Source organism: Carettochelys insculpta, chromosome 3 (genome assembly GCF_033958435.1).
Source record: "Carettochelys insculpta isolate YL-2023 chromosome 3, ASM3395843v1, whole genome shotgun sequence".
Lineage (NCBI taxonomy): Eukaryota > Metazoa > Chordata > Testudines > Carettochelyidae > Carettochelys > Carettochelys insculpta.
Window position 1 is genome coordinate 123538258 of NC_134139.1, and position 27874 is coordinate 123566131.

A 27874-nucleotide genomic window follows, 5' to 3' on the forward strand; every position below is an offset into this window, starting at 1 on the left:
ATATATATATAATACAAGTCATGGACAGGCCACAGGCGAAGAGTTTTCGTTCGTTGCCCGTGTCCATGACTTTTACCAAAAATACCTATAAGTAAAACATAGCTTTAATCATAGTCATAGTAATCTTGCCCATAAATGGAATATGATTTGGAGTTTTATAGGAGTTTCTTTCAGGAAAGTACCTTTTTACAATTGCTAATATCTTAAGGCAGATATTTTGTATGAGAAGGGGGAAAAAAGTAAAAATTATTTCTTGTCTTCCATTCCAGACAATCCTTTGAATAATGAAAGTTCTCGAACTCACTCCTCCATAATTGCAACAAGTAAAATGTCTGTAAAGACCTCGATGTTTCACAAAGATGCCACTACGCTAGAACCCCCATCTTCTGCTAAGATTACTGTTCAGTGTAAACACACAAGTGCCCTTTCTTCCCATGTTTTGCAAAATGAAGATTTAGTAGAAGAGCTTTCACAACCAAACAACACTGAAACAAGACCTGATCTTTCAGTCCATTCTCTCCCAAAAGAAAGCATGTATACTGCAAAATGTCCAACGTCATTCAGCAATGGTGCCCATTCTGAAAATTCTCATAAGGAAAGTAATAAGAAGGATATTCTCCCAGTTTCTTCATGTGAAAATAATAATTTTGAATATGAAGAAGATATTTCATCAGTGAACAGACAGATACCAAGTAGGAAGTACACCAGCATCAGAAAGGTAGAGAAAGATGCCTCTTTTATGCATATGAACTGCCACATTAGTGATAGTGTGTTGAGTAAAAACTCATTCAGCTTTTCAGATTTAAGCCACTCAAAAAATAAAATGTCCTCTGAAGCAAATGAAAAATCCAGCGGCACAGGCATAAATAGTTTTTTCTCTTCAGCGTTAACAGAAAAATGTGAATTAGTGTCTTGCTCAGGAGGGAATCGAACTGTGGGGCGTTCTGCTGAAAATAGCACTGATGAAGAAGATAGCCTTAATAAACTTAAAATTAGATATGAAGAATTTCAGGAGCATAAGACAGAAAAACCAAGCCTCAGTCAACAAGCAGCACATTATATGTTCTTTCCCAGTGTTGTCCTTTCTAATTGTCTCAACCGACCACAAAAATTAGCTCCTGTGACATATAAATTACAGCAAGGCAGCAGACAATCCAGGTTAAAGCTAAATAAAAAGAAACTGGGTCTTAGCAATCATCAGGAGCCTCCAGGTGTCAATGATATTGTGTCCATGAATGAAAGCTGCTATACACAAGATGTTGCTTGCAGTAGCATTCCTGACAAAGATAGTGCACTGCCTAATGATTTAATTCAAGTTCCTCATGGTGCTTTTGAAAACAAAATGCCTACAATTAATGCTAATTGTGTGGACTGCCAGTTTAGAGATGGATCCCTCGAAACAGAACAGTCATTTGGATTATGTGGAAATAAATATACACTCCGAACTAAAAGAAAAGTGAATTATGAGACCGAAGATAGTGAATCAAGTTTTGTCATGCAGAACTCAAAACATAATCTACCTCAGCCAATGGAAAGTGGTGAAAGTTTGGATGGGTCTCAGAAGTCTCGAAAACGTAGAAAACTCTCTAAAAAACTGCCACCAGTTATTATCAAATATATTATCATTAACAGATTTAGAGGGAGAAAAAATATGCTTGTTAAAATAGGAAAAATAGACTCAAGTGAGGAACAAGTGATACTTACAGAAGAAAAAATGAAGCTATATAAAAAGCTTGCGCCTTTAAAGGACTTTTGGCCAAAAGTTCCTGATTCTCCTGCAACCAAATATCCTATTTATCCACTAACACCAAAGAAAAGTCATAGAAGGAAAGCAAAGCATAAGTCAGCTAAGAAAAAAGTTGGAAAACCACAAAAAGCAAGTAGTAAAAATATTAAAAGAACTTTATCTTTCAGAAAAAGAGCTCATGCAATCCTTTCTCCCCCTTCACCATCTTATAATGCTGACGCTGATGACTGTGACTATCATTATAGTGATGTTATGTCTAAATTAGGGTTTCTCTCTGAGAGAAGCATAAGCCCAGTAAATGCATCCCCTCCTCGCTGCTGGTCTCCCACTGACCCAAAAGCAGAAGAGATTATAAATGAACTAAACAAAGAAGCTTTACTTATTAAGGGTCCTAACATGTACATTGGCAAGACTCTTAATTCCAAGGTAGGAAAAAATAGTCGAGGAAAAACTCAGGTTAAAAAATGTAAAAAGAAATTTGCTACTGTAGCTACTAAGAGAAGGAACAAGATTAATCAGGCTAATAAAACAGCAAATGATGTAAAGAAGAAACCTAGGACAAAACAGAGACCAAAAATAGCTGAAAAAATGTCATCAAGAAAATGTATGACATTTAAAGATGAAAAAGGAAATACTGATTCCGCTGCAGAAATTAAATTTGTGCGGAAACATCAAGATCTGCCTGAAATTACTCGCACCTTTGGCAGCTTACAACCACTTTTGACTCGGAAAGATGTTCCTCTAACTGGCTATTCAACAGGACATCTACCATCAGCACAGTTCCCCTCAACAGCTGATGTACAAGGAGGATCATCTGGCTATTTTCATCCATTGCTGAAAACTGATAAGTCTGTGGATTTACAAGGTTTGTCTACTCCACGAGAAAATCTTCATTCCTCTATCATTTCTACTTCTGTGATACCTGGAAAGGAAATAATAAAAATGAACTCCCAAAGGTCTAAGAGTCAAAATGCTGCGTTTCAAATGAAAGAATCTAGTTTGATCCAGAGTAATATATTTGACCCATCTAACCATTCATCTCAGGTAACGCAGAGTGTATGTATGTCTAAAGATAGAACATCTACAAAGACAGACGAGACTGTAAATTCCCAGAATGGTTACTTGTCATCAGCTGGAAAATTAAATGAAACTCATAACTTCCTAGATACAATGAAGACAAATCAGTTGCATACCACTAATTTTTTGCATTGTAAAGACAGTAATCAGCAGCAGATTGTGTGCTTACCTGAAGCGTCAAAACATGCTGATCCTTATTCTTCTATAATTAAATCATCTGAAGAAAACCATGGGTCTCTTCAGTTGCCTAAGAACTGTTTTGTTACATCTTTGAGGAGTCCAGTGAAACCGCTAACATGGGAGCAAAATCAGAGAGGATTTATTTTTGGTGTATCTCATTTTAAACCTGAAAAAATAAAACATCAGTCTTTGTCAGAAGCCACCTCCCAAACAAAAACTATCCCCCAGTGTAAAAACAGGACTGTAGTGACACCATCAGCATTCAGTGAAGGACAGTCTGGGTTAGCTGTTCTAAAAGAGTTATTACAAAAGAGACAGCAAAAAGCACAACATGCAGGTATTATGCAAGAGCCATTACCAGTTACACCTAAGATAAACAAAAGTATTTCTAGCTCTCCTGAACAGCATAAAGCAATTAAAAGATCACAGTCAGTGACATCACCAAGAAAGTCTCGCATTCCCAGAAATACAAAACCTAAAGAAAAAACACCCAAATCTTTAAAAGTGGATTCTTCAAACCAACATAACACTAATCAGATTCACCATCTTGTATCTGATGACAGCCCTGTTATTTTTTCAGACCCAGGCTTTGAAAGCTGTTACTCACTTGAAGACAGTCTGTCACCAGACCATAATTACAATTTTGATATAAATACCATAGCACAGACAGGATTTTGCAGTTTGTATTCTGCAAGTCAGTTTGTCCCAGCAGATCAAAGTCTGCCACAGAAGTTTTTGAGTGATGCAGTTCAGGATCTTTTTCCTGGACAAACAGCAGAAAATGAACTTTTCAGTCATAATAGCCAAATATCTGAGGGAGAAAAACATCTTTCTTCAGACCCAAATACATGGATAACATCTGGTGCTCTCAGCCCTGAACTGTTTGATAAAAACTCTATAGATAACAATGAGAGCCATCGCCATGGTCAGTGGAGAAACAACGTTCATCCTTCAGTTTCTCGAACTAACTCGTCAGTTGATATTTTCTGTACGCAGCAGTTAGGGGACTATGTAAATGAGAAATTCAAGTTGAATAGAAATCCAGTAAATAAAGAGGTATTTCTTAGCCTTCCACAGCCAAGCTGTTCAGACTTCATTCAAAGCTGCACTAGAAAGGAATCCACTTTTGAAGCGTGTCAACCACTTGATTCAGTTAATACCTCTTTTACTTCCGTATTGTCTTCTCCGGATGGTGAGCCTGTAGATGCAGCTTCTGAAGATTTAGAGTTGTATGTTTCAAGAAACAATGAAGGGTTAACTCCAACTCCTGATAGTTCACCAAGATCAACTAGTTCTCCCTCACAGTCAAAGAATGGAAGTTTTACCCCTCGTACTGCTCACATTCTTAAACCTCTCATGTCCCCACCAAGTCGAGAAGAAATCATGGCAACTTTGCTGGATCATGATCTTGCAGAAACAATTTATCAAGAGCCATTTTGCAGCAATCCTTCTGATGTACCAGAAAAACCCAGGTAATTTGTCTATAAACTTTTTCTGCGAGGCATTTTTGTGTGTGTTTATATCTGTAATTATGTTAAATCTAATATTATGTATTTTTAAAAATAATTTTAGCTGAATGTAGAAATGTTTTCATTTTCAGATGTATAAAAGATTTGAAGGATAAATATAAATTTCAAAGCATTTTTTTAAATCTCCAGTTAAATAAAATAATTGTTCCTCCCTTACCATCATCCACTTTAATGCAACAAGCCAATTTTGGTGTCCCCAGTGATGCTCAAAGGAGGAACGAGCTGACTTTCTGCCTTTGTGAAGGAAAACATTTGGCCATGTGATTTGCTTCAAAGCATGGCTAGTTGGTCTTTTTTTTTTTTTTGCCAAGGTCCAAATTTCTTCATCAAGATAGTCAGGGGTCAGAAGCCAAACATTTTCCTCACCACATTCACAATAATGTAAATCAAAATAAATAAAAACATTTTTGCAGCCCAGTTGAAGATGTCTGGTGGTGCATAATTTGCCCACAGTCCGCTTGTTGTCAATCCCTGCTTTAGAAACTGTAACCATCAGGACTTTTCCTTGCTTTTATCTTGAGAACTGTCTGTGATTCTGACAAGTGCCTAGACACCTCACACCTTTAACTGATGACAATTGTTGACCATTCTATGATATCTGCAAGTAGTGAAACTGATCATACCTTCACAGTGTCCTAAGGGATGCTTCCTCACAGTGCTGAAGTTGCATGTGTGTTGCCTTTATAATTCTATACTAAATATACTAGTAGTGCTTCTTCCTGAAATTCATTGGCATTTTACGTCAGGACCTGAAAGTTAAGTGATCTTGTAGCTGTGATTCTTTTACCAAATGGGGTTTCTACTTCCTTCCTGGAACTATATCATGTTTTAATATTTTCTGCCCCAAAACACCAAGCTACAGTCTTCATCAGCAGTAATATATTTGCAGTTAAAATTTAATTTTGAGTGTGGGGGGGGAAATGGCCTTTTCAGTGGTTTTTGCTGTGTTGAACTACTCACCATGATGTTAGAGACTCTAGTTGCTTTCCAGGTTCTTGAACAAGTAGGGGCTGAGAGCTGTGTGGAGGTGGCATGCTCTGTCTGAGGGAAAGAGGTGACTGTCTTCATTCTGTAGTGATTTTTCTTGGTAATTCAGGAGTGTTTGATAGACTCTGGATAGAACTACATCACTCCTCTGTTGAAAAGTTGATAATTTTCACAAGGTATGTAGCATGGAAGATAAAAGTTAAAGCAGGTAGCATTTGGAAGAGGTTATTCGAACACCAAGCGCAATTCAGAAACTCCAATCCCTCCATTGGAAAGAATGAATTTAGGGCAAAATAATAGCTTAAAATATTCTCTTTACAGGGAGATTGGTGGACGGCTTCTCACAGTAGAAACTAGGCTTCCAAATGATCTGCCTGAGTTTGAGGGAGATTTCTCATTGGAAGGATTACGCCTCTGGAAGACTGCATTTTCAGCAATGACTCAAAATCCTAGACCAGGGTCACCACCACGTAATTGTCATTCCATTGCTGACAAAGGAGAAAGTAATAGCCATAAAACTAGTGAAGATAAAAAAATAGTTATTATGCCTTGTAAATGTGCACCAAGTCGCCAGCAAGTTCAGTTGTGGCTTCGTGCCAAAGAAGAGTATGAGCATGTCAAGAAGTTGCCTAAGGTTCAGCCTGTTGATACAGAAAAAGCAGCTGAAAATTTCAGATCAATAGCATTGCCTGAAAATCAGCCTACTGAACTGGTAAAAGCAGCCAAGAATTTCAGTTTACCTAACCTGCAAGATAGCAGACCTCTTGTGCCTACAAAAGATGCTTCTGTTGCACAGGCAGATTCTACACTAACACAGACCAAGGAAACTTGTGATAAATATATTAACTCTGTACAAATTTCTGCAAATACTGTAGACCTCAGTAAAACTCCATCTGAAAGCAGGATACTGCTGCTTGCTCCTTCAGCAATAGAACTTGATAAAGAAGAAGAGGATGATGATTATTATGTCAATTATAGTTCACCAGATTCTCCAGTGCTTCCTCCTTGGCAACAAGCAGCATCCCCAGATTCAAAACAATCTAGTTTCGAAGATGCAGACTGGCAGACTCAGAATATAATTTTGTCTCCCATGGAAAAAAATGAGGCAGCAATCAATGAAAACATACAGAAACATGTCAAAGATGAAGGTCGGGCACCTTTCAGCACATCTCCACTTGTGGTCAGAGAAGGTGCTGGAAATTCTGAATCAGTTTGCTTACATAGCACACCCATTGTACAGAGAAAATGTCAAGAAAGAATAGCTGAAGCTCTTGATTTTACTCCACTGTCAACAGGTAAATTTATTAATTAAGCCAGGTGCAACAAGAAGAGCACAAAAATATTTCCTGCAAATAATAGGGAAAGAGATTAATGTACTTAGAAATAATTGAAAGATAACCATCTCTCTACATGAAGGGCAAGTGAGACATTTTTATTTTGAAAGGCTTATATTTCACCAGTGTTTATCCAGTGAAAGTAATTATTCAATTATGAATTAAGATTTGAATGTTAGAATATCATTAAGTGTGGTACTGTGGCTAGCATTTGAATTCTAAAGCCATGGTTAAAACAAAACAATTATAAACAACATAATTGTAATTAATTATAGAGTATTTTGAGCCGTTAAGTAAGTGGTGTGTTTCAAACATACTTATTTTGAAATTAAAATTTAATATATTTCTCTATTTATATTCTAAGAGTCTCATCACCATAACCATTAGTTTTCATCTTGTACAGTGCCAAATATTTTGTAAAAGGCACATTATGCTATCAGAGCTGTTCTTTTGGACTGGAGGTGATCAGTTTATGCCCAATATACTCAATAAGGAGTTTTCTCCTTTCTGCTAGGTAGTTCTGTTTTCTGAGACTATTTGAGGGAAACTAAATAATTTTTGCATTTGTTGTATTTTTTGCAGAACCAAAGATACAGAAATTGAGTCATAGGAGAGGAAGTAACTCTGACACTCTTAGAAGAGTGCTTTTAACAACGCAAGTGAAGGTATATAAGAATTGAAAACAAAGATTCATGTTTATTAGATTATGTTCAAGTGCCCTTTCAAGTTCGTAAGCAAAAATAGTCCATGTGCAAATACAGGTTGAATCTCTTAAAACCGGTACTCTCTTATACAGCCAGACCACGGATGTTGCAGTACCAGAAAGTCCTGGGGCTGGGGCTGGGGCTGGACCTGCAATATCAGGGCAGGGGATGGGACCATATCAGTGGCTGGAAGCTTGGGCTAGGTCAGAGCTGGAGCCCTTGCCAGCCCTGCTGCAAACATACAATTATTGTTAGCCCTATAATACAAACCCAAATCAGTTGATTCAGGGTCTGAGACTCACTGCTGTGGAGAGTTTGTTTTCTTTTGTTCTATTTTTTTTTACTTTATAGCCATACCCTAATTCGTCATGTTGACAAGAAATAAGAGAAAGTTTCCTTATAACTGTTGTAGAGGAGTTTTTAACTTTAGGTTAGTAAATGGGAAAAGAGAAATCTAAAGAATGAAAAGTAAATATAGTAATCTGTAGATTTTCATCATTTTTCTACATGTTTCTTTGAATAGAATCAATTTGCTGCTCTCAATGCCCCAAAGAAAGAAACTTCTCAGATTGAAGGACCATCTTTAAACAACTCTTATGGTTTTAAAGTCAGTGTGCAAAACCTTCAGGAAGCAAAAGCTTTACATGAGGTAACTTGCTCCAATACATAAGATGCATTACTTTATCCATTCTTTATAATTTTATTTAAGGAGGGTGGTATTTGAAGGAAGAAATAGTGTTGACTTCTTTCCTTGTTAATCAGAATATGGTATTTCTAATCTTTGATAAAGCTTCTGTAGTAGCTTCTATCTGAGGAGCTCAAAGTTCTAACATTAAATTAAGTCTCACAACACCTTGTTGGCAAAATATTATTCCTATTTCACAATAGAGGAATCATAAATATTTAAAGGGCTACTATTAACTTGAAAACTAACAAATGAAAAGTAGTGTTAAATATTGCAAAGCTCTTCCATCCTCAGGCTATATCAACTCAGAAGCATTATTTCTAAATAAGGTATATCAAAGGGATTTTCTGGAATATCTTATTTTCAAGTAGTGCATCCATGCTCAAATTGTGTATTGAATAGCGCTCAGCCATTTTGAAATAGAGTGTCCCAACACAATAGAGCCTTTGGACACGCTGTGGCTTATTTTGAAATAGGCCCATTCCTTGTCTATAAAGTCCGTATTCTGAAATACAGCTATTCCTTGTAGAATGAAGTTTACCAAAGTCGAAATAAAACATCCACTATTTTGAAATTATTTCAAAAAAGCAGTTGCGTTGTATATATGCACACAAAGTTAGTTCGGAATAGCGGCTGTTATTCCAAAATAACTTTGTGTAGACACACTTCACAAATCTGGGAATTTGTTACGCTTTTTAAAACTGTTTTTCCTCTTATACGTTGTTTATAAAAGACACACACAAAAACAGGAGGGAGGCTGACTAACAGAAAATACACAGAGTGCTGTCAAATGTACAAAGTAAAGGCAATAGTTATTCAGTTACAGAAATCTTAGGTGTTCTGACATAAGAAAAACAATTCAGAATTTTTTTATTTTTTAAATAAATTATTCCTCTTTTATGGCTAGTCCGAGATTACAAAGAAGAGCAGTTTCAGAATGCAGAACAATAACACTTCTCTCTTGAATATTTTTTTAATATGGCCCTTAGTGAGAAGGAAAGGGTAAAGATCCCTATTCAGCATAATCTCCATTATTTGTACTGAGGCCTGTGCAGGTGTGCACTACCAATAGAAATGCATGCTGCCAACTGTGGGTGCTCTGACAATCAGCTGGGCGGCACCTGAGTCTCTCCTGGGCAGCCGCCCAAGCACTGAGTTTACAGGAAACGTTGCTGGAGAGAGTGGGGGAGGTGCAAGGTTATAGTTCATTTATCTCTTGACAGCTGCAGTGGGTTGCACCTCATGGCCTTCATTGTGTCCTTAGGAATGGCGTCCTTATTCACCTCCAACTTTTCTGTGGGGTTCTGCTGGGCTCTGTCTTTGATATCCTTCTTTTCTCCCCTGCCTCAGTAGCAATCTTCTGTAAACACAGTTTCAACTACTGGCTGTATGCTGATGGCTCACAAATCTACCACCTCTATTGCAGACCTGTCTCCTGTCCAAACTAAAGTCTCAGTCTGTCTCACAGTTACTGGTGGATGTCTAGACATCAGCTCAAGGTCAACATGGATAAAACAGAACCTTCTTATCTTTCCTGCCAAGTCCTCTCACTAGCTACTTTCTCAATTACTGTGGACCACACCACCATCCTGCCTGTCATTCAAGCTTGTAACCTGCCCATCATCTTAAATTTACACCTCTCTCTAAGTCCTCACATCCTGATTGTCTAAATGTTTGTCAGTTTTTTCTGCATAACATTTCCAAGCTATAGCCTTTCTACAAAGTGACACTCTCATCCAGGTTCTCATCGTGCATCTTGATGACTACGGCATCCTACTGTCTGGCCTTGACAAATGCAGACAAGCTCTGCTTATATCCATTCAGAATTGTGAGGCAAAGATAATTTTTCTGTCTTGTCACTTTAACCAATATTATCCCCCTCTTTGCATTCCTTCACTGCTCACCTCCTCCTTATTATTCCATCAGACATATGCTTCTTGTATTCACTTTCACAGGCTTTCATGGCTTTCCCTATCATGTCCCATTTGCTCTTGAGATATTGACACTTGCTTCTGATTAACTAATTGGTGCCAGTCTCCATCACCCACTTATTAAATTTTCAAACAAGCACTTTCGTGCTTTCTCCCATGCTATCCCTCAAACTACTTTATTATCTACCTTCATACCCTTTCTCAGAACCCCCTTTACCACGATTCTTGCAGAAAAACTTAATGGTTAGACCACTGGTATACAGAGATCACTGCTTACTGTGCTGCCTCCATGTAGTTCCTCATCCATTTGTGTCTCTCTGTTGTCTTATGCTTAGTTGGTAAGCTTCCTGTGGCCAGACCTGTCCCTTTTTTCTGTTCTACAGTACTTACCACAATGGGCTCCTGCTCCATGACTAAAGCTCCTAGATGCTATGATAATATATAAAATATCAATCCAGAGTCAAGATGGAATTGTCTTCTGTTTGTATGAATTCAAATAATGTTACAATTAAAATACAGCTTGATAATATTTGAAAAATAATCAGTGTTCTATCTAAAAAAGTATCCAACTAGTTAAAAATATTGTACTCAATAAATATTTAATTGCAGCATCCAAAATTGCTGATTACTTTAGGAAGTAAAGGAATGTCTTGAGTGAATTAAAAGCTCACACAAGTGAAGAGCTGTTAAAGACTCTTTAATTTTTTGGCTAAAAAGTCTGAAGCTTACTGTCCTCTAAAGATACTATGTCAAAAATTAAATGAACTGCCAGCCCGTTAACAATTTAGAGACAATAATACAGGGATACTTAACCATTAAAGATTCCTCCTTTCATTTTGCTCTAGTTCAATCAGTGATGGGAGTGATGCAGAAATTACTGGGTAAAATTCTGTAATTGGTATTGCATAGAATGTCAGATTAGATGATCAAAATAGTCCATTCTGGTCTTAAAAGTCTAACTATATAAGGAGTAAATTGCCTTTGTATATATATAAAATGTGTAAATTCTCCTTATGATTCTGAACCACTAGAAATCTGCCAAAAATCTGATAAATTCTGTGGAAACTTTTGGAAAATGTTCAATTTTGTCACCAAGATCTTCACCAGTAGAGCTTCTGAATTCCAAATAATCTGTTCTTTTTAACTCCTATGTTGAGTTGTAGTCAAAAAGAAAAAATTAAATATTCAGTTATTTGTACCATCAGATCGTGCAGTCTTATTTTGATGGGAATACCCTTTGAAACTTATCAAATACATTTGATGGATGCTAAATTACTCTAATAATCTTCTTAGGCAAAACTTCACATTTAAATGATCTTTACTTGGAAAATCAGAGCTGTTTTATTTCAAAGTTTGAAGGATCATAACCTGAAGGGCTAGATACTTTGTACTGTACAAAAAGTATTACCAATAAAATCAACAATCCAATTTGATTCAGTAGGTTGTTTAACTTTCTTACTGGGGGGAAAAAAACATTATTTCCCTTTTGTTGACTGATTTATGAGATAGGACTCAAGAAACATCAGGAATCCTGAGCACTGTTGCACTGTCCTGGCAAACCATGGCCACATTTCAGCTTAATTTTAGTCTTCACTTTTATAAATAAAATTCATTTCTCAGTTTTTGAAGAAAATATTTCAAATGTACTGTTTTCCTACGTCTGCTGATAGACACATGCTGTAGTTGTATCTGCTAGTTCAGATGTGTGTATGTATATATAGGTAGGTATTGCTAAGCCTAAAATCTTTATATCTAAGTGCTAAGAAGTGTGACTTGGTGCATTAATTTCAAAGGCACAGAGAATAGAAAGGAAGAATTCTGGTTGTAGATTTCCCTCTTCCCACTACCTCCGACCCTTCTGCTACTTCCCCATCCCCTGAAAGTATATGCCTCTTCCGTCATATACTTTGTTGCTTCCTTGTCCTGATCTTCTTATACCTCCTAGATTCACTTCAAAGTCAGTCTTCTGATTCTTGCTTACATAGTTTTTTAACCTGTTAATTTTCAAACAATCAAACTGACTTTTTTACTACTTGAAATTAATTTCCTTTATGAAAGAAAGGAATACTACCAGTATCTTCTCATATCCTCCCTCACATGGGTATACCCAGTGCAACACGGCAGGGGGAGTCTGAGAGTCTTTTGGATGCTAACTGTTGTACATTCTAGAGAAAAAAAATAAAAAGGGTATTTTTCTTCCCCAAAACATCTAAGCTTTGTTTTCTTTTTTAAAAGCCAGATTCCTGCCTATATGGGATGAGCAAGGAATTTATTAACAAAAAGACTGCTTTTCTTTTATTTAAATGAAAATGTTCTGCAAAGAAAATGCCAAAAAAACTACATGAAATAAACCTAAATTCATGTTCTAATGTAGAATTACCAAGTCTGTGTATATCCATTGAACTGCTGAATGGAAGGATTGTCCTGTGGTCCCAGGCATTTTGTTTCATACTGTTAGAACTTCTATGTGAATTCTTTTCCAAGTAGCTTAATCTATCTATGCCCATTTCCCTGTTTATTAAAAATGGAGATGAGATGGTACTTTGCACAAAAATGTTGAGGATAAATGTATGAAGCTGTTTGAGATTCTCTGCTGGAAAATGGCATGGAAGTAAAAAGTGTTATAGTTTAATATTCTTGACTGTGTAATTTTCATGTTCTTGGTGGTGTTACTTGAAATGTTTAATTAAGGCTTAAAGGACCAGCAGACAATCTCTCTTAGAAAACAAACATACAATATTTGATTATTATTCCAAGTTTAAAAATACAGTTGTCTACAGGTAATCTTGCACAAAACAATCATTTAAAAAACTATTCTAAAAATGTTGAATAGTAACAGAAAGGAAGCCGTGCTAGTCTATACACTATCAAAACAAAAAGCAGTCAAGTAGCACTTTAAAGACTAGCAAAATATTTTGCTAGTCTTTAAAGTGCTACTTGACTGCTTTTTATTCTAAAAATGTATGATTAGCTGTTCTTTTTACCTGTCATGTGTAAGTAGTTTATATAAATGTATTAGACCCTTTTTTTAATAATGATTGTATTTGTATGAATAATTATGCTTCTTTGTAAACTGTGTGAAATGTAATTGTTTGCAAAGAGCAAACTTTACATTTTTGTTTTTATGTAGGTCCAAAATCTTACACTCATGAGTATGGAGTTACATGCTCGAACCAGACGTGACTTGGAGCCAGACCCTGAATTTGATCCTATCTGTGCTCTATTCTTCTGCATCTCATCTGACGCAGCACTGCCAAATACCGATAAAAGAGAGATCACTGGTGCTATAGTGATTGATAAAGACAGAACAAACTCAAGCCAAGGTTCCTATTTCTTTTTTCTTAGAGTACTTCATCAAAATCTGTATCTTGTAAAAATCAAGCATTAGCAAGCAGTGATGCAAGTGTGGTTCTAAATTATTATTTTATTTCATGTAATTTCCTCTTGTGACTGTTGGATGAAATGACATGTTAAGCCTAGGTAGAGATTTCCTGCTTATGTCTTCCTTTGATCCATCACATGGGTTGTAAACCACAGATATGATACATGTATGCGGCAGACCTGTGTTCATATACTTGTGAGCAAAGCTCCTGCAGTGTTCTAGAGGTGTAAAGAGGAAAATTTGCCTTAGTGTCCTGCTGAAATTTCTGGCTAGCTTCAAGTAGAAAATGTTAAATCAAGACAGTATGTTTAATATTTTACTTAAAGGTTATATTTGTGGTTTTATCTGATCCTTTCAGGATCTAAACAGGGGCCCTTATTGTATTGTACCTTTTTGGCTTTGTTTAGACCAGTGATACTCAACCTGTGGCTCTAGAGCCGGATGTGGCTCTTCATGGCCCTACAGGCGGCTCTCGCAATGTAGGCATCTGATCGGCGCTCCACTCTATCAGGCAGCGCGGGGAGCACTGAGCAAATGGACCAGCAGTGTGGGAGTCGCTGAAGTTCTCCCTCCCAAAGGGGGAAAGAAAAGGAGCTGCTGGGATCCCCCCACAGGTAAGAGTAGAGATCGCCTCCCACCCAGCAGCCGGGGGGCAGAATGGGGAAGGATCCCCCCTACTTCTTCTTCCAAGCAGCCTGGAGGGGATCAAGAGAGAGAGTGTGCTGCTGGGAGAGGGGATGATGTGTTAGGTCATGATGTGTCAATATGTGCTGATGATGTGATACTGTATCATCATCAGACATTTAGGATACATCATGACACAAGGATCAAAATGTTGGTACTTGGTTTTACGGTGCTCTACAACTCCATTTAATGGTGAAGTGGCTCTCCAGCTGTTAAAGGTTGAGTACCACTGGTTTAGGCTATCAAAAAAAAGTCCTGTTTCTTTTAAGATTTATTCTGGGAAATGTTTTAAAAAGTAGAAATATAGCTGTATATTAAACCACAAAATACTGTCTACCAAAGTTGTAGCCTGAAACCTGCCAATAAAGAAGAAATTTAATCTTAAGGCAACAGTTCCATCCTTCACCTGCTTCTTTGTTAAGGTATTACAGGAATAGATTTAGGTGATGTCCCTAATATTTCTTTTAATGTAGCTTATTCTGGTATTTGTTTCTTTGTTAGCATTTTTAATTAGCTCCATCATTGTACTGAATATGTTATGTAAGGAGCTGTTATGGCTCCTTAGGAACTGTTCTGAAAAATTTTGAAGAAAATTCTCTGTGAATAAGACTAGTAGTAAGCTGGAAAATCAGACCTCCCGATCTGCAGAATGTATTTAGTGATAGTTCATTTAAATGTTGTGATAATCTTTTTTCCTTTTATTGGTAAATGCTCTCACTGTTTTCTTAGTGAAGAGCTTGCTGAGCTCTTTGAGGAGTGAATTGAGACTTAGCTGCACATCATTTTACATTATTGTATTTCAAGTGACAGCCTGAATTTTTAATTAGTTCTGAAATGCACAGAATTTTTATTTTGAGCTGATGTGGTCTAATGTATTCAACTTGTATTTAGCTCTTTTTAAAGCTCCAGTTCATTCGCTTAATCAGAGATGTTATGATCTGTTATGTCAGGGAATTTTGAAGACACAGTTGTTGATCTGCTCCATGACACTTCCTTTCTGATTGGTTATTTTTATTTTCTACAGTCTGTGGAAAGTTCGGTGTGTTAAAGTGTGTGCTGTATTGCACAGGGCTTTTTATATTCAAAGCTCTCTGTAAAGACCCAGTCTAAACAAGTGTAATATAGTTAATTAATATATAGATATTTTGCATGAAGAATATAGAACATAAGCTGTCATTCAGCTGTTTGACGTTATTCTTCAAATATAGATCGTAGCCTGACTTGTAGTTATGAAATGGTGATGTTTTTCCTCGGGTCAAATTGGTTTATCTTTATGACTTCTATAATTTTTTTTCTCCATCATAGAGCAATCTGCAAAGTGAAAAAAAGGAAATATTATGCTTAAAAGCCACGTTTAAGGACAAAAATCATCTAGAGGATGATTAACTGCATTAGTAGTATTAACTGATATTAAGACACATATGAACATACTTTATGGAGACAAATTATTTTTCTCTATTCCATGGATTTGAATGATTGTTTTATTGTAAAGGATAAGAGAGACTGGAGTTGTGGACTTTATTCTAAAAATTGATGATTATTTTATTTGCTTTCTAGGTAGCAGAGACCAGGCACCTTTGCTCACAAGATCTGGAGTTACAGGACTAGAAGTCACTTATGCTGCTGATGAGAAAGTTCTTTTCCAGGAAGTAGTGAATATTGTAAAAAGGTAGCATATCTCTGTGTGATCTAATATTATTTTTGAGGCACGGTTCAACAGATTTAGTTCTTTTAGCCCTTGCCAGTTGCTCAAACATTGATTTTTGTTGTTTTTCCCCTCCAAAATTTTATTTCTAGAATGGACAAACAAGGTGGTCTGTGGAATAAACACATCTGTTTTTTTCTTTCCTCTTATATCAGGTGCATAATAAGTAGCATCTTAGTAAGCTAAGTTAAAACCCCCACCCCAAACACCCATATCAATAATCTTGTAAATTCATAACATTTCCTTGTAATCCCAGAATTCATCGTACACATTTCAGTCTTGAACTCTTAAATTATTTAGTACTTTGATGATAACCATAGAAAACCCTAAGATAGGAAGAAGTTTTGGAGGTTCTTTGTGGCAAAATATTTTCCATACAAACATTTATATGGACAGATTAGCATAACCTGTAAAGACTAGTTTCCTTACCCATAAATTTTCTTCTCTGAATGGGAATCCTCTGATCTATTAGGCTTGGAAAACTGCTTGGTTGTTCTCTTCCAAGTTTTCAATGCCTGTTTTTACAGCACCCTCTTGTGGTGTAACCTTGGGACTTCAGGCACATCTTCTGCAAAGCCCTACTGCCAAGCTGCGAAAGTCATGGTCAGAAGGAAAAATTAGCACACTAAACACTGAATCATCTGGCTGGAGTACATTCTGAAGACAAAGTGTGTACTAGGCAGAGTACATTTGCAATTCTCTCTCTCTCTCCAACCAGAAAACCTCTGAAGAGAGTGACATTGACCAACCCCATGAAGCCAGAATACAAAAAGAGTTGCTGAAAGCAACCAGCATAGGGTGGGTCCTGACAAAGCAGCGGATGCCTGTTCAGAGAAGACAAAATTACTGGTAAGGAAATAAATTTTATGTTTATCTTTCTTGGAAATCTGGTGCTCCATCTGCCTTGGGAAGCCACTGGAAGTAACAAGAAGTGTTAAAAAAACAAAAAAGTCCCCAAAGAATTGGGAGGAAATTTAAAAAGAGATCAAATGGCATCATGTAAACAACACATCAAAGACAACACTGCAGTTAGCAGTCTTGATTTATTCATGAAGAGCACCACCAAGGGAAGACTCAACTTTTGCACATCTGAAAGTGGCTTTGGATGAAGAAAGGACTCTGATTTTGTAATGCTTTTTGAAAGCATGTGCCAACAACCAGATTTGCCAGGCAAATCTTTCCGTAAGAAGCTCTATCACTTTCTCCTCTGCTAGTATACCTGTTGGAACCAACAAGTTATCCTCAGAAAGCATCTATTTTTTTTACACACACACACACACACACACACACACACACACACACACACACACACACACACACACACACACACACACACACACACACACACACACACACAGAACTTTGATGTCTTATACTATCCTTTTTAGTCCCATCTCCCCTCCCCCAACTTATACTAGTAAGGCATCAAATTCCCTATAGTGTAGTTCTGAGCAAATAGAATTTGAAGATACGTCCTCTGCATGCATCTCTTGTTTTTCAGCATGTGTAGACTTTGGGCAGAAGGAATATCAGAATATCAATAAGAGTAAATGGAAGTCAGGGTTGGAGAGAGTTGTATACAAAGTCATTGGCCTCTAGAATTATTGCTTTATTGAGTGGGGGGAGTGAAGGTGCTTGAGAGCGAATATTCTTGCTGAACTGAGAAGAAGGTGAACTAAGATTACCAGTTTCTCTTGGGGCGCAAAGGGAACTTCAGTGAAAATGCTTATTACTGAGAAATTTTTCAAAATGTATTAGTGTTAGTGTGTTCTGCTGAGTGCACCACAAACTCAGAGTTCTCCTGTTGACTCCTCAGCAAGATCAACTGATGAAGGATTTCTTGGATTTGAAGAGGAAATCAACTAGACCATATTACATTACCAATTTGGGATCTAGGGGACAATTCTGAATCTCAAGATCTGAGTGAAAGAGAAGGCTTTTGTGAATTAATTTCCAAGACGCTGATAAAATCTCTGGCTGGCGTACTGACCTTTGCATCATTCTAAGTAACTGTAGGTGCTTTATACAGAAATAGAATAATCAGTATGACTTTTTGATCTTTCTGACTATCTCTGTAGAAGAGCATAACTCTGGAGACCTGACAACAGGAGTTACAGCACATGTGTTCAGTAGGCTTGCGGGTGCCACTGTCAAGAACAAAATGTGTTAACTTCCTGGTGCACTGCACAGTAAACAAATCTCCCTGTGGAAAGAACCATCTTCAACTTACCAACAATTTACTAATTCAACTTCCATCTCCCAGGTCTATCCCACAGCAACTAAATCAGCTGGCTTATTTCTTAGTCTTTCTCCTGATGTCTGACATATTGAGATATTTCTAGTGCAGTAGAATCTTTAAGACCTCTGTTTAGGATTTTGCTTCTTGTTCTGCTGTGGAGATTATGAATGAGCCATGGTGGCTTCATCACTTTCCATGTGATTAATTATGAACTCAGGAAGAACTTATCAAAGGAGGGTGAGGCATTCCCTATTGTTTGTAGATCTGTGGTATTGTAGCCAGGCTGGCAGTCCTGGGGCTGGGGGAGGAACAAAGGAGCATTCATTTTCTGTTTAAGCAAATCCCTTTGACTTTTCCATCTCAACAATCAATTGTTCATCATACAGATTCCTGTTGGATCTGCCAATGATTTGCCCTTAACAAATGGCTAGGGAGTCTCTAGCAGGAGAAGAAGCTCAACATATATTAGTTTAGACTGACAGTAGATTTCTTCCATGGATTTTGAGAGTTCCATTACCTGATCAGACAATTATGAAGGTGATGCATCACCCAGAAGACTAGTTGGAAGCATTAGTTTACTGAAAACTATAGAATGCAGAAAAATAAATGAGTTGGATCCTAATATTTTTTAGTTTTTTTCTTTAGGCAACCCCACCAGTCTAACATCAGTTTTGAAAAGCAATACCTAGAATTAGGAGCCCTTGTGATGGAATTAAGGAACTCTTTATAGATTCATTTCAGGTATTGCTCTAGAAAATTCAACCTCTGTAATGAGCTGAAGACTCATACAATTGCATGTATGCCAATAGTTCATCTGCAGTGGAAGAACTAAATACCCTCAATCAGATTGATCACCAAGATAGCCATCAGTTTGGTAAATGCTTGTGGAACAGATGAAAAGCTGAAAGGGACTGCCTGCAATTAATAGTGATTGTTCTTGGTGGTAAAGCATTGACGTTTTAAAAGGACAGGGCATATTGACTTCTGAAGATAAGCCTTCTTGGTGCCTATGGCGTATAAGAAATTCTGGATGTTTCTCTAGAATCATAGAGCCTAGTGTTTCTATGTTGAAAATTCCCACATATTCTCAATAACCCCAAATAAGTTGGAGTACAAACCAAATCCTCTTTCGTTAGAACTGGGAAATTATGCCAAAAGATAGAGGTTTTGAGATACTATCTAGAATACCTTTGGGTTTCACAAGGCCTTATGGCAAAGGAAATCAGAAAAATTAGTGATACTCAAAATGTGTTGAGATTTTTTTTCTCCTAATACTGAGAAGCCCATCTGTCTACAAGGAAACCAGCCCATGTTTGTAAAGAATTTCTTGACTGTTCCATCAAGGGGAAGGGAAACTCGAAGTGGCTAGGGGTTCACTGTGTTGGAGAGGTTCCTCTCTGGCATAACACTCTCTTGTTCATTCTTGTTCTTGGGACACTGTGGGCAAAAGCACCCTACTATTTACAGTTTTGGTATTACTGAAAGCTTTGGCAAAAAGACCTGAAGCATGTGCTAGCATTTAGACACAGATTGACTCGGTGAAATTTTATCAACATTTGGCTCATTTTTCAAATTTTTTTTCTAGAAACTTGAAGTTTCACCTCAACAGTCCTCCAAAAAGTAATGTCTTTTTTGAGCTTCAGCCACTCGTTTCTTCATGTTAAGGGTGCTACAGAAGAGTTTTTCTTGGCAAAATGTAATTTTTACTGCAGACTTCTGCTGTCCTCAGAGACTGCAGGAGCTTGATCTGTCTGAAGAGAGTAGGAACATTCACAACTAGGAGTATCTGCCTGGCTTAACTTTTTGTGGCAACAACTAAAGGGAAGCACTTGAGAGTAAAGGGAACCAACAAATACTCCTCTAAAAGGTTATTAAGGTATCGAATAACATGAGATTTAGCATGCAGGAGATGCAAAAAACTGTCTCTGAATAGACACAGTGAAACTGAAAAAAAAACCTCAGTGGGAGTTGCTAAGGACCTCGTTGGATTGCTAGGAGGACTCTTGGGATGGGAGGGAACTCTCACGTGGAGCATTCTCTCTTGGACCTGTCGCGTTGGCTGCAATAGCGAGGAGATGCTGCTCAGGCAAAAATGAGGTCTTAGTAGTAAAATGTGCCATGAAGACTGGTATCAGCTATAAAGAAGCCCCTCCCAAACTTTATGGAACTCATGAAGATGTTCTAAAGCAGGCTTCTAGAGAAGATAAGGGAGGGCTAAAAATGCTAGACATTTTGCCTCAACACTTGGAAAAAATGAAAAAAATTAAGTTTCTCAGGCCTGATGGAGTAATGGATTCCCATGAAAGAGAAAGTAAATGTTATGGGCCTCATTCTTGCACATTTAAGACTAATGCTGCCTCTCTGATGCAGGTAAAGAGGTCCCTAAATACAATGGAAAAGTTACTGTTGTGCTACATGGGAGGATTTGGGGAGTTTACATAGGAATGCATACTCCTCTGCCTAACATGGAGTTAAGGGAATCAGGAAGGAGCATGGAGAGAGTTAGTGAATTCACTGCTGCATGATCCACCAGCCATATGCCCCTCCCGCCCTTCCTCTCCCAGAGTGAGAAAACAGGGAGTGACTTCTGAAGGACTGTATGAAGTATAATATACCCGGATATGGGAACTCAGTCTGCTTGAAGACTGTATGGAAAAGTCACTTTTTAAAATTATGGCAGGTTTTGCCGTAATAAACAGTAACTCTTAGCCCTTAAATCTTGTCCATAGTGCTTTTACATGTAAATGATTGCATAAATATTGAATTGACCAAATTTTCATATTAAGCATATATTATACTTGTTTTTCGTAAGGGCCTTAGCACCAGTTTAGAAGATCAAGAAGATTTAACATCAAGTTGCAAGGAGGAAAAATTCCGTGCATCTGCCTTAAAGAAACTTCACAGAAATCACTTCTTTTGATTCTCAAAGAATAATTTCTGCTTTCCAGTACCAGTTTTGAATTTTGTTGCCCAAGGATAACTGGCAAAAGCTCCCCAGAGCTTTCAGTTATGCAGTTACTGTCCACTAACTATTTTGCAGACCCAAAGAGCAATCTTTTTCTTTGTGTTGTAGGTCTGGCCTGTACTCTGTCCTTCATTTGCTTCAGTATTTGCTGGAGTTAAAAAGAGCAGTCAGGAAAAACTTAACCCCCAAAAAAGGAAGAGAAGAAATAATTCTCTGAAACTAAGACAAATGTTTATTACGTAATGGGAAGAAAGAAGAGATGAAATAGCAGGAAAACTAGTACAGAGTAAACATTGCTGTCTTGAGAAGAAAATGATCATATTTCTTCTCTCTGTAGAAAGGATGATTGGATTGTTACTAATATTTCATTTTGAAATTCTGACAGTACAAATGTTGTTTTCCATCTGTGCAGAAAGGTTGGCAATAACATGCAAGATGGTTTGGTGTCCCCCTTTTTATTTTGCCAGTGATATCAACCAGAACTTACTCTGTGCTGGCCTGCCTCAGATGATTTAATGTGTTCTGGCATACATGCCGACCATCTCATTCACTTTTTCCCCCATCAACAGCTTCCAATTAATGTAACTTGTTAGTTTTTAGAGGGTGCAAGAAGTGGCCCAAATACCATGTGTCTTAATAAGGTAGCTTGACTACTGAGGAAGACAAGAGTTTTTGAGAATTGAAACTATAAGACAAAATCCCGTGTGAAACAGTGAGCAAATAGGATGAAAAAGAAATGTAAAACTGAGCAATTAAAGCATGAGCTATGGGCGACGCTTTTTTCAATTATTTTCTTTGTAAATGTGATGAGAGAAATTTTCTTCAGCATCATAGCCAGCCTTTTTATCTCTATCAGTAATCAAAGGAATTACTTGACTACTTTCCCAAAAATAGTAGGTAGGGGCGCCTCTGCTGATGAAAGGAACTTTTTGTTTCCAGGGAATGGTTAAGGTGCAGTGAATATGAGGTTGACAGACTAATGGCACGTACTGAGCCAAACACCGAAAATATCTAATCTGTCTGCAAAACCAGTAAAGCTCTCAAACATAATCTGCCAGCCAGGAAGCCATGGTATTTGATTGTACACACAATCTCTCAAAAAGTAAATGGAATCTAAACTCTTAAAAATAATCAGAAAAGGAACGAGTATTTCAGAATTCCACAAAAACCATTCAGCTCTGTCAATGAAGTAGAAAATATTTCTGCTGCTTAACCTATGAAGGCAACCAAAGGATCTGATTTGATAGATAACAGATCCATTGGCATTCCATCACTTTTACGCTAGGGCTATGTCCACACTACAGTGGTCTGTCAACAGAAGTTACTATTGTAAGATGTTTCTGACAAAACTTCTGTTGACAGATTTACAGCCAGACAGCAAAGCAGATCAAAAAAGCAATCCACTCTGTCAACAGAGAGCGGCCGGACTGCCGAGCCGCTCTCTTGACAGAACAGTCAACTGTAAGCACAGCAGACAGGGCTGCCTGGTGACCCAGAAGCCCTGTCTGTCAATGGAGGGCCCCCCCCCCCCGCCCCGAAGCATCCACACAGCTTTTTCATTGACAAATTCTATTAGGAAATGTGTTCTGCCTCATGGGGGAGAGGCAGAAGGCTGTCAACAAAAGTGCTGAGTTCTGTCCACAAACAGTATGTCAACAGAACGCATTTTTAGTGTGGGCAGTCCGTGGTTTTTTTCCAACAAAATGCCTGTTTTGTTTACAAAACCCTCCAGTGTAGACATAGCCTAGATGTTTTCTGAAGGAGGGAGCATGGTAGTGATCACTACAGCTAGGTTATGTAGCACTTTCTATTATAAAGGATTTTCTGTGAGGGGCTCACTCCTCAACTCTTTATAGCGGACTTTTGATATTTTTATCAAATAACTTAGATAATATCTTTGATAGATATCTCTTCTTTCTCCCCTTAAACACCATTGAGCTGAGATGTAAACTGCTTAAAAAGTCTGTTTCCCTTCCCTCACCTATCAGGAAGATTTTGGCAACTATGAGAATAATATCTAACCTAAGCATTCTGCAGAAGACCTATTGCTGGGCAGCAGCCATCACTGTACTCCTGGGAATTGCCTGCACAGTTGTAGCAGGGGAAAAGTAAGAAAAGAGAACTGAGCTAGCACTTTTATTCTCTCCCAAGACTCAGCACTTAGCCCCTATAGCCCATGCTGTTGTTTGAGGACTCCACATTAAGAGGTCTTTCCACTGAAAAATTGAGAGTTTTGGACTAGGCTACTCCCTCACCAGCCAGCTGCACCACAGCCTATTTTCCCCTTTGAGGTAGTAGACTTTTCCTGCTCCATGTTAAGATCTGTAGTCATGTAGTGGTAGTACCCAGGCATGCTGAAGTGCACTGATGATTCAGCATTTTGGTAGTAGAAATTGTTTTTACCATATTCTTTTAGAAAAATGCATGCATATGTTTACTTTGAAAGATCAGTGTTTGGTTGCGAAGTCAAACACTCAAAAGGTCAGAAATGCCAGCTTGTTGCTCACCTGATAGTTAATTCTGCCTTGTTGTTCATATGCATTACTTATATTGGGTATTTGTGTCCCCTCTTAGGGTAGAATCTGAGCACATTACCACTCTTAAATTTATCTATCCTTACAACACCCCATGATGGCAGCAAAGTACCATCATCTGGGGGGGAACTGATTTTCAGAGACACAAAGTGACTTGCCCAAATAGGGATTTAAATTCAGATTTCTTGAATAGCAGGCTATCAATGCAATCACTGCTTCATCTTTCCTCCATTTGTTGATGATACTTTCTTCAGTTACTTGATCATATTATTTTATCTACATTGTCAGTTTGTGAATGCACCATAGGGCAGAATTAAGGTCACACAGATAACAGCAAATCTGGCATTTCTTAACTTTTGAGTGTTAGACTTTCCAACTTAAATAAGCCTTTTAACACAGGGCTTTTTGTATGTAATATAAATGTACTTAAAAAAAAAAAACTACATTCATTTTTTAAAAAAATTAGTGAATTATGGGACATACATGAAAGTTTCATAGTGAAATAAAGACGTCTAGCACTGTCTTATTTCATTTAACAACTTCTATTCTGAAAGATCCCAAAGCACTGATTTTAATTTGATATGCAGATAGTTCCTCTACATTGACACATAGCAGCTTTTTAACATTGTATGCAAATTTGAACAGTTTAGCACAAAAAGTTAAGAAAAATACTGTGTCTGACTGTAGCAAAAGATGGGTGTATGCAGGAATAGTGTAAGTGGCCCATTGAAATTTGTCTGGGTCACTTGTTAGGAAAGTAACACTTTGACTCGTACAAGGAAAAAAAATCTATGAAATCTTCATTTGTCAGTACTGGTGAGGAAATGAATGTTACTTAATGGAATATCTGGATGCTTCCTGGAAATTTTTCACCCAAGTATGGATCTGCCAGTGTAGCCTGTCTTTATCACAACATAAAGTGATTTGGGTGAAAGCTATAGCCCTTCCCAGTTTCAACAATGCGACACCAGTGTTCAAATATGAAAATAAATGTAATGAATTGCCCGCAGTTACTTCAAGAAAACCTGTTAGACTAAGTAACTAATTATCCTACTGCTGAGATAGTTAAATGCAAGAATTAATTGGAAGGTTGGTCATTCTGTAAGATTTAATTTATCATTATTTAAGACCAGCAAAGAAATATTTTTTCCCCATGCTTACATGGAATATATTTACAACTTTGGAACCTTGATTGTTACATTCTCCAGTGCAATAAATGGCCTTAACTCATTTACCATATGATTCTGGTCTTGTAAGGAACTCCAAGCTAGTTTCACCCATTTGCTCGGCAGAAATTCCAAGTAGGTTTATTTTCTTACCACTCATTGCAAGCCAAATATCGCAAGTCAAGAAGATCAGAAGTCAGTCACCTTGATCCACTTTTCCTAAGTCTGAAAGCAAAGAACTTTCAGTTATTAAATACAAGGGGCAAACTGTAACTGCTGTCATCTCAAAGTGCTAACGATCTTATCTTAACTCTTAGCACACCTCTGAACTGTTAGAAAATGTAAAACAAGAATACAAACTTAAAATAAATTGTCTCAAAATCAAATCAATGTCACCACTGTACAGAATAATGTAGCAGGTGTTATAGCTTTTACAAAACTAGTATGCATAGGATATTGCAGGTAGCACTTGTAGCCATTTGCATAAGAGTCCAACTAAGCTTACAAATGCAAAGATAGTAGGTTCAGATGTTATCTCAGACTAATTACTTCAAAGGGATTTGCAGTAACTTTCTGAAGTATCCAACTGTTCTTCACAACTGAAGTAGTTGAGACTTGGCTCAGAGTTCAATTAAACAAAATACAGTAAACACTCAGTTTAACAGAATAATGAAGGAAGGGGTGTCCATTAATGCCAAAAATCTGTTAAATCTTGAAGGGTTTACTGTATTCACCATAGCCCTCCCCAGCCAGGCTCCCCCAGCTACTCCTGCCCCCCAAATAAATGGTGGCAACTCACTAGAGCCACTGCTGGGGCTGGAGGAGCTGCCACCATGGCTGGGGCAGCTGGAGGGGCTGCTGGACACAGCTGGGGTCACCACCGCTGGAGCTGCCAGGTGCTCCTCCCACCAGAGGTGGGGCACATACATGAGTGCCGACTGCCTGCACCTGGTGGGAGAAGCGTGTGGCAAAAGGGGAAACAGGTACAGAAAGGTTAAACTTCCAGGTACCAAAAGGTTACACTTACACAAGAAGTTTGTAGCAAAGCCTGGAATAGAACTCTGATCTCCTAAGATCTAGTTTTGTGGGGTTTAGCTGCAAAACTTTCCTTCTCTCCTTTACTCTGAGCACCAAAATTCTAGACCAATTCAGGATTAATTTCCTCTCAAGAAAACAATATAGAACCACTTTGCCATATTCATCTGTTTATGTCAGACTGTTCACAACAAATTTCTTGAAGTGAATGGGCCACAACTTAATTACTATCATGTCTTGTCCTAGAAGTCAAATTTTACCTACTGTCAAATAGAATATTGCATACCAAAAACCTGGTGAGATCCATATTAAGTTCTTTATCTTTTTTAAAATAATTGTTAGCAATTACTTTGTCAAAATATTTTTTATAATAAAAATCGTTTTACTTATTAAAGCTCTAGGATTTTTGTGTGTGTTCAGTGAAGAACCAGACCAAGCTCATATTGAAATCAGTGGTGGTTTTGTTGTTGACTTCTTCATGAGCAGGTCCAAGACTATAGTTGCCATACCACCCCACAAAAAAAGTATTGATCTTATGAAGCTTATTTTGATTTTCCCTTTTTTTAGATATGACCCAGATATTATGTTAGGATATGAAGTCCAAATGCATTCGTGGGGTTACCTTTTACAGAGAGCTGCTGCACTAAGTGTTGATTTGTGCCAGATGATCTCTCGTGTACCAGGTAGGTTATCATAGAGATTATTTTTTGTTTGGTGGTTTTCTGTTGTTATGCAGGTACATAGGTACAACCACAAAAGTTAAAAAATTGGGAAATACTCGTTTTCTTCAGTGATGGTTTGGATTATGGGTTTTGGTCCCAAAGTTGGAGGTAAATGTGGAAATAACTATGCAGATGAAGCACCTCCTGCAAACCCTATACTGTTGAATGTTGTCCACAGCATTCTGTGTCCTCCCTTGTATGAATGTACAGGGTTCTGATTCCATCTGTATTCACTTGTTTTCTCCCATCCTGTCCGTGTTGCCCTTCCTTTTTGTTTCCAGGGTCTACAGTAGTCTGTACTCCTCCCACTAGGACCTACTCTTCTACTCCACTGAGTGGAGAGCTAGCAAGTACCCTCTGCCTCATTCCATGTACTCCAGGACCAGGAACTCTTCCTTCCCTTTCCTATAAATTCAGCTAGCAAAGGGGAAAGCTGGGTTCTTCGAGCGCTTGCTCATGTCCATTGTATGTTAAGTGTGTGTATTCACCTCATGCAGTCATGTCAGAAGTTTTTCCTCACTGGTATCTGCAGGAGACTGGCTCTAGAGCCCCCTTGAGTGGTCCCTACATAATGCAGTATATAAGACACTACTGGCTCCCCCAACCCTTAGTTCTTCCTTATTACTAGTGATGGTGCTATAAGGTTTCTTTGATTTGGAAAAATTTTCTCCCCAGGGATGTTCATTGCAAAATTTCTGTTGTAAGTAGTTATTATTAGTTCCCTTCATGCATTTTAAGTTAGAAGTTTAGTGTCCCAGAATGGGACTTAGTCTTGGGACAGCATAAGCTCCACTCCCCCAGGTTTAAGAACTGTGACTGGTGTAAAACACGTAAGCCAGTTAGTTACCCCTGTGCCAGTTGTTTACAGTGCATAGGGGAACCTCACGTCAGCCACAGGTGTCATATTTGTAACAGCTTTAAGTCTCTCACTATGAAAGAGGGGACATCAGGCTTAAAGCTCTCCTTATGGAGTTGACACTGACCCTGTCACAAAAGCAGTCACAATTGGACTCCACCTACAGCACTGTGACTTCAATGTGGAGTGCTTTGCCAATGTCATCATTGGATAGGCAGAGATCCGCCTCCCTAGCACCAGCCAGTAAAAAGTAGTAGTGTGGGAGAGGTTTCTCTCTTGCCCACAAAGGCAAGGAAAGGACTGGAGGTGAGCCTAGGCACATGAAGGGCAGTTCATTTCCTCTTAGTGGGACCCAGGTTTCAACTGCATTTCAGTGGGTTAGTCCTCTGTGGGACATGCCTACCACCCTGGT

The 27874-nt window shown here is 38.0% G+C and overlaps 1 protein-coding gene across 2 annotated transcripts in view; it reads left to right on the plus strand.

The window, feature by feature from the left end:
• REV3L (REV3 like, DNA directed polymerase zeta catalytic subunit) overlaps positions 1 to 27874 on the plus strand; it is a 219577-nt gene that overhangs the window by 145123 nt on the left and 46580 nt on the right. For both annotated transcript variants that reach the window (XR_012645066.1, XM_074990718.1), the window contains exons 13-19: positions 270 to 4476; positions 5842 to 6815; positions 7437 to 7519; positions 8082 to 8207; positions 13305 to 13497; positions 15798 to 15909; positions 26452 to 26567. Coding sequence is in view for 1 of the 2 variants with exons in the window: in XM_074990718.1 (XP_074846819.1) it covers positions 270 to 4476; positions 5842 to 6815; positions 7437 to 7519; positions 8082 to 8207; positions 13305 to 13497; positions 15798 to 15909; positions 26452 to 26567 (5811 nt within the window). In the remaining variant the exon portion in view is untranslated. The remainder of the gene's footprint in view (positions 1 to 269; positions 4477 to 5841; positions 6816 to 7436; positions 7520 to 8081; positions 8208 to 13304; positions 13498 to 15797; positions 15910 to 26451; positions 26568 to 27874) is intronic.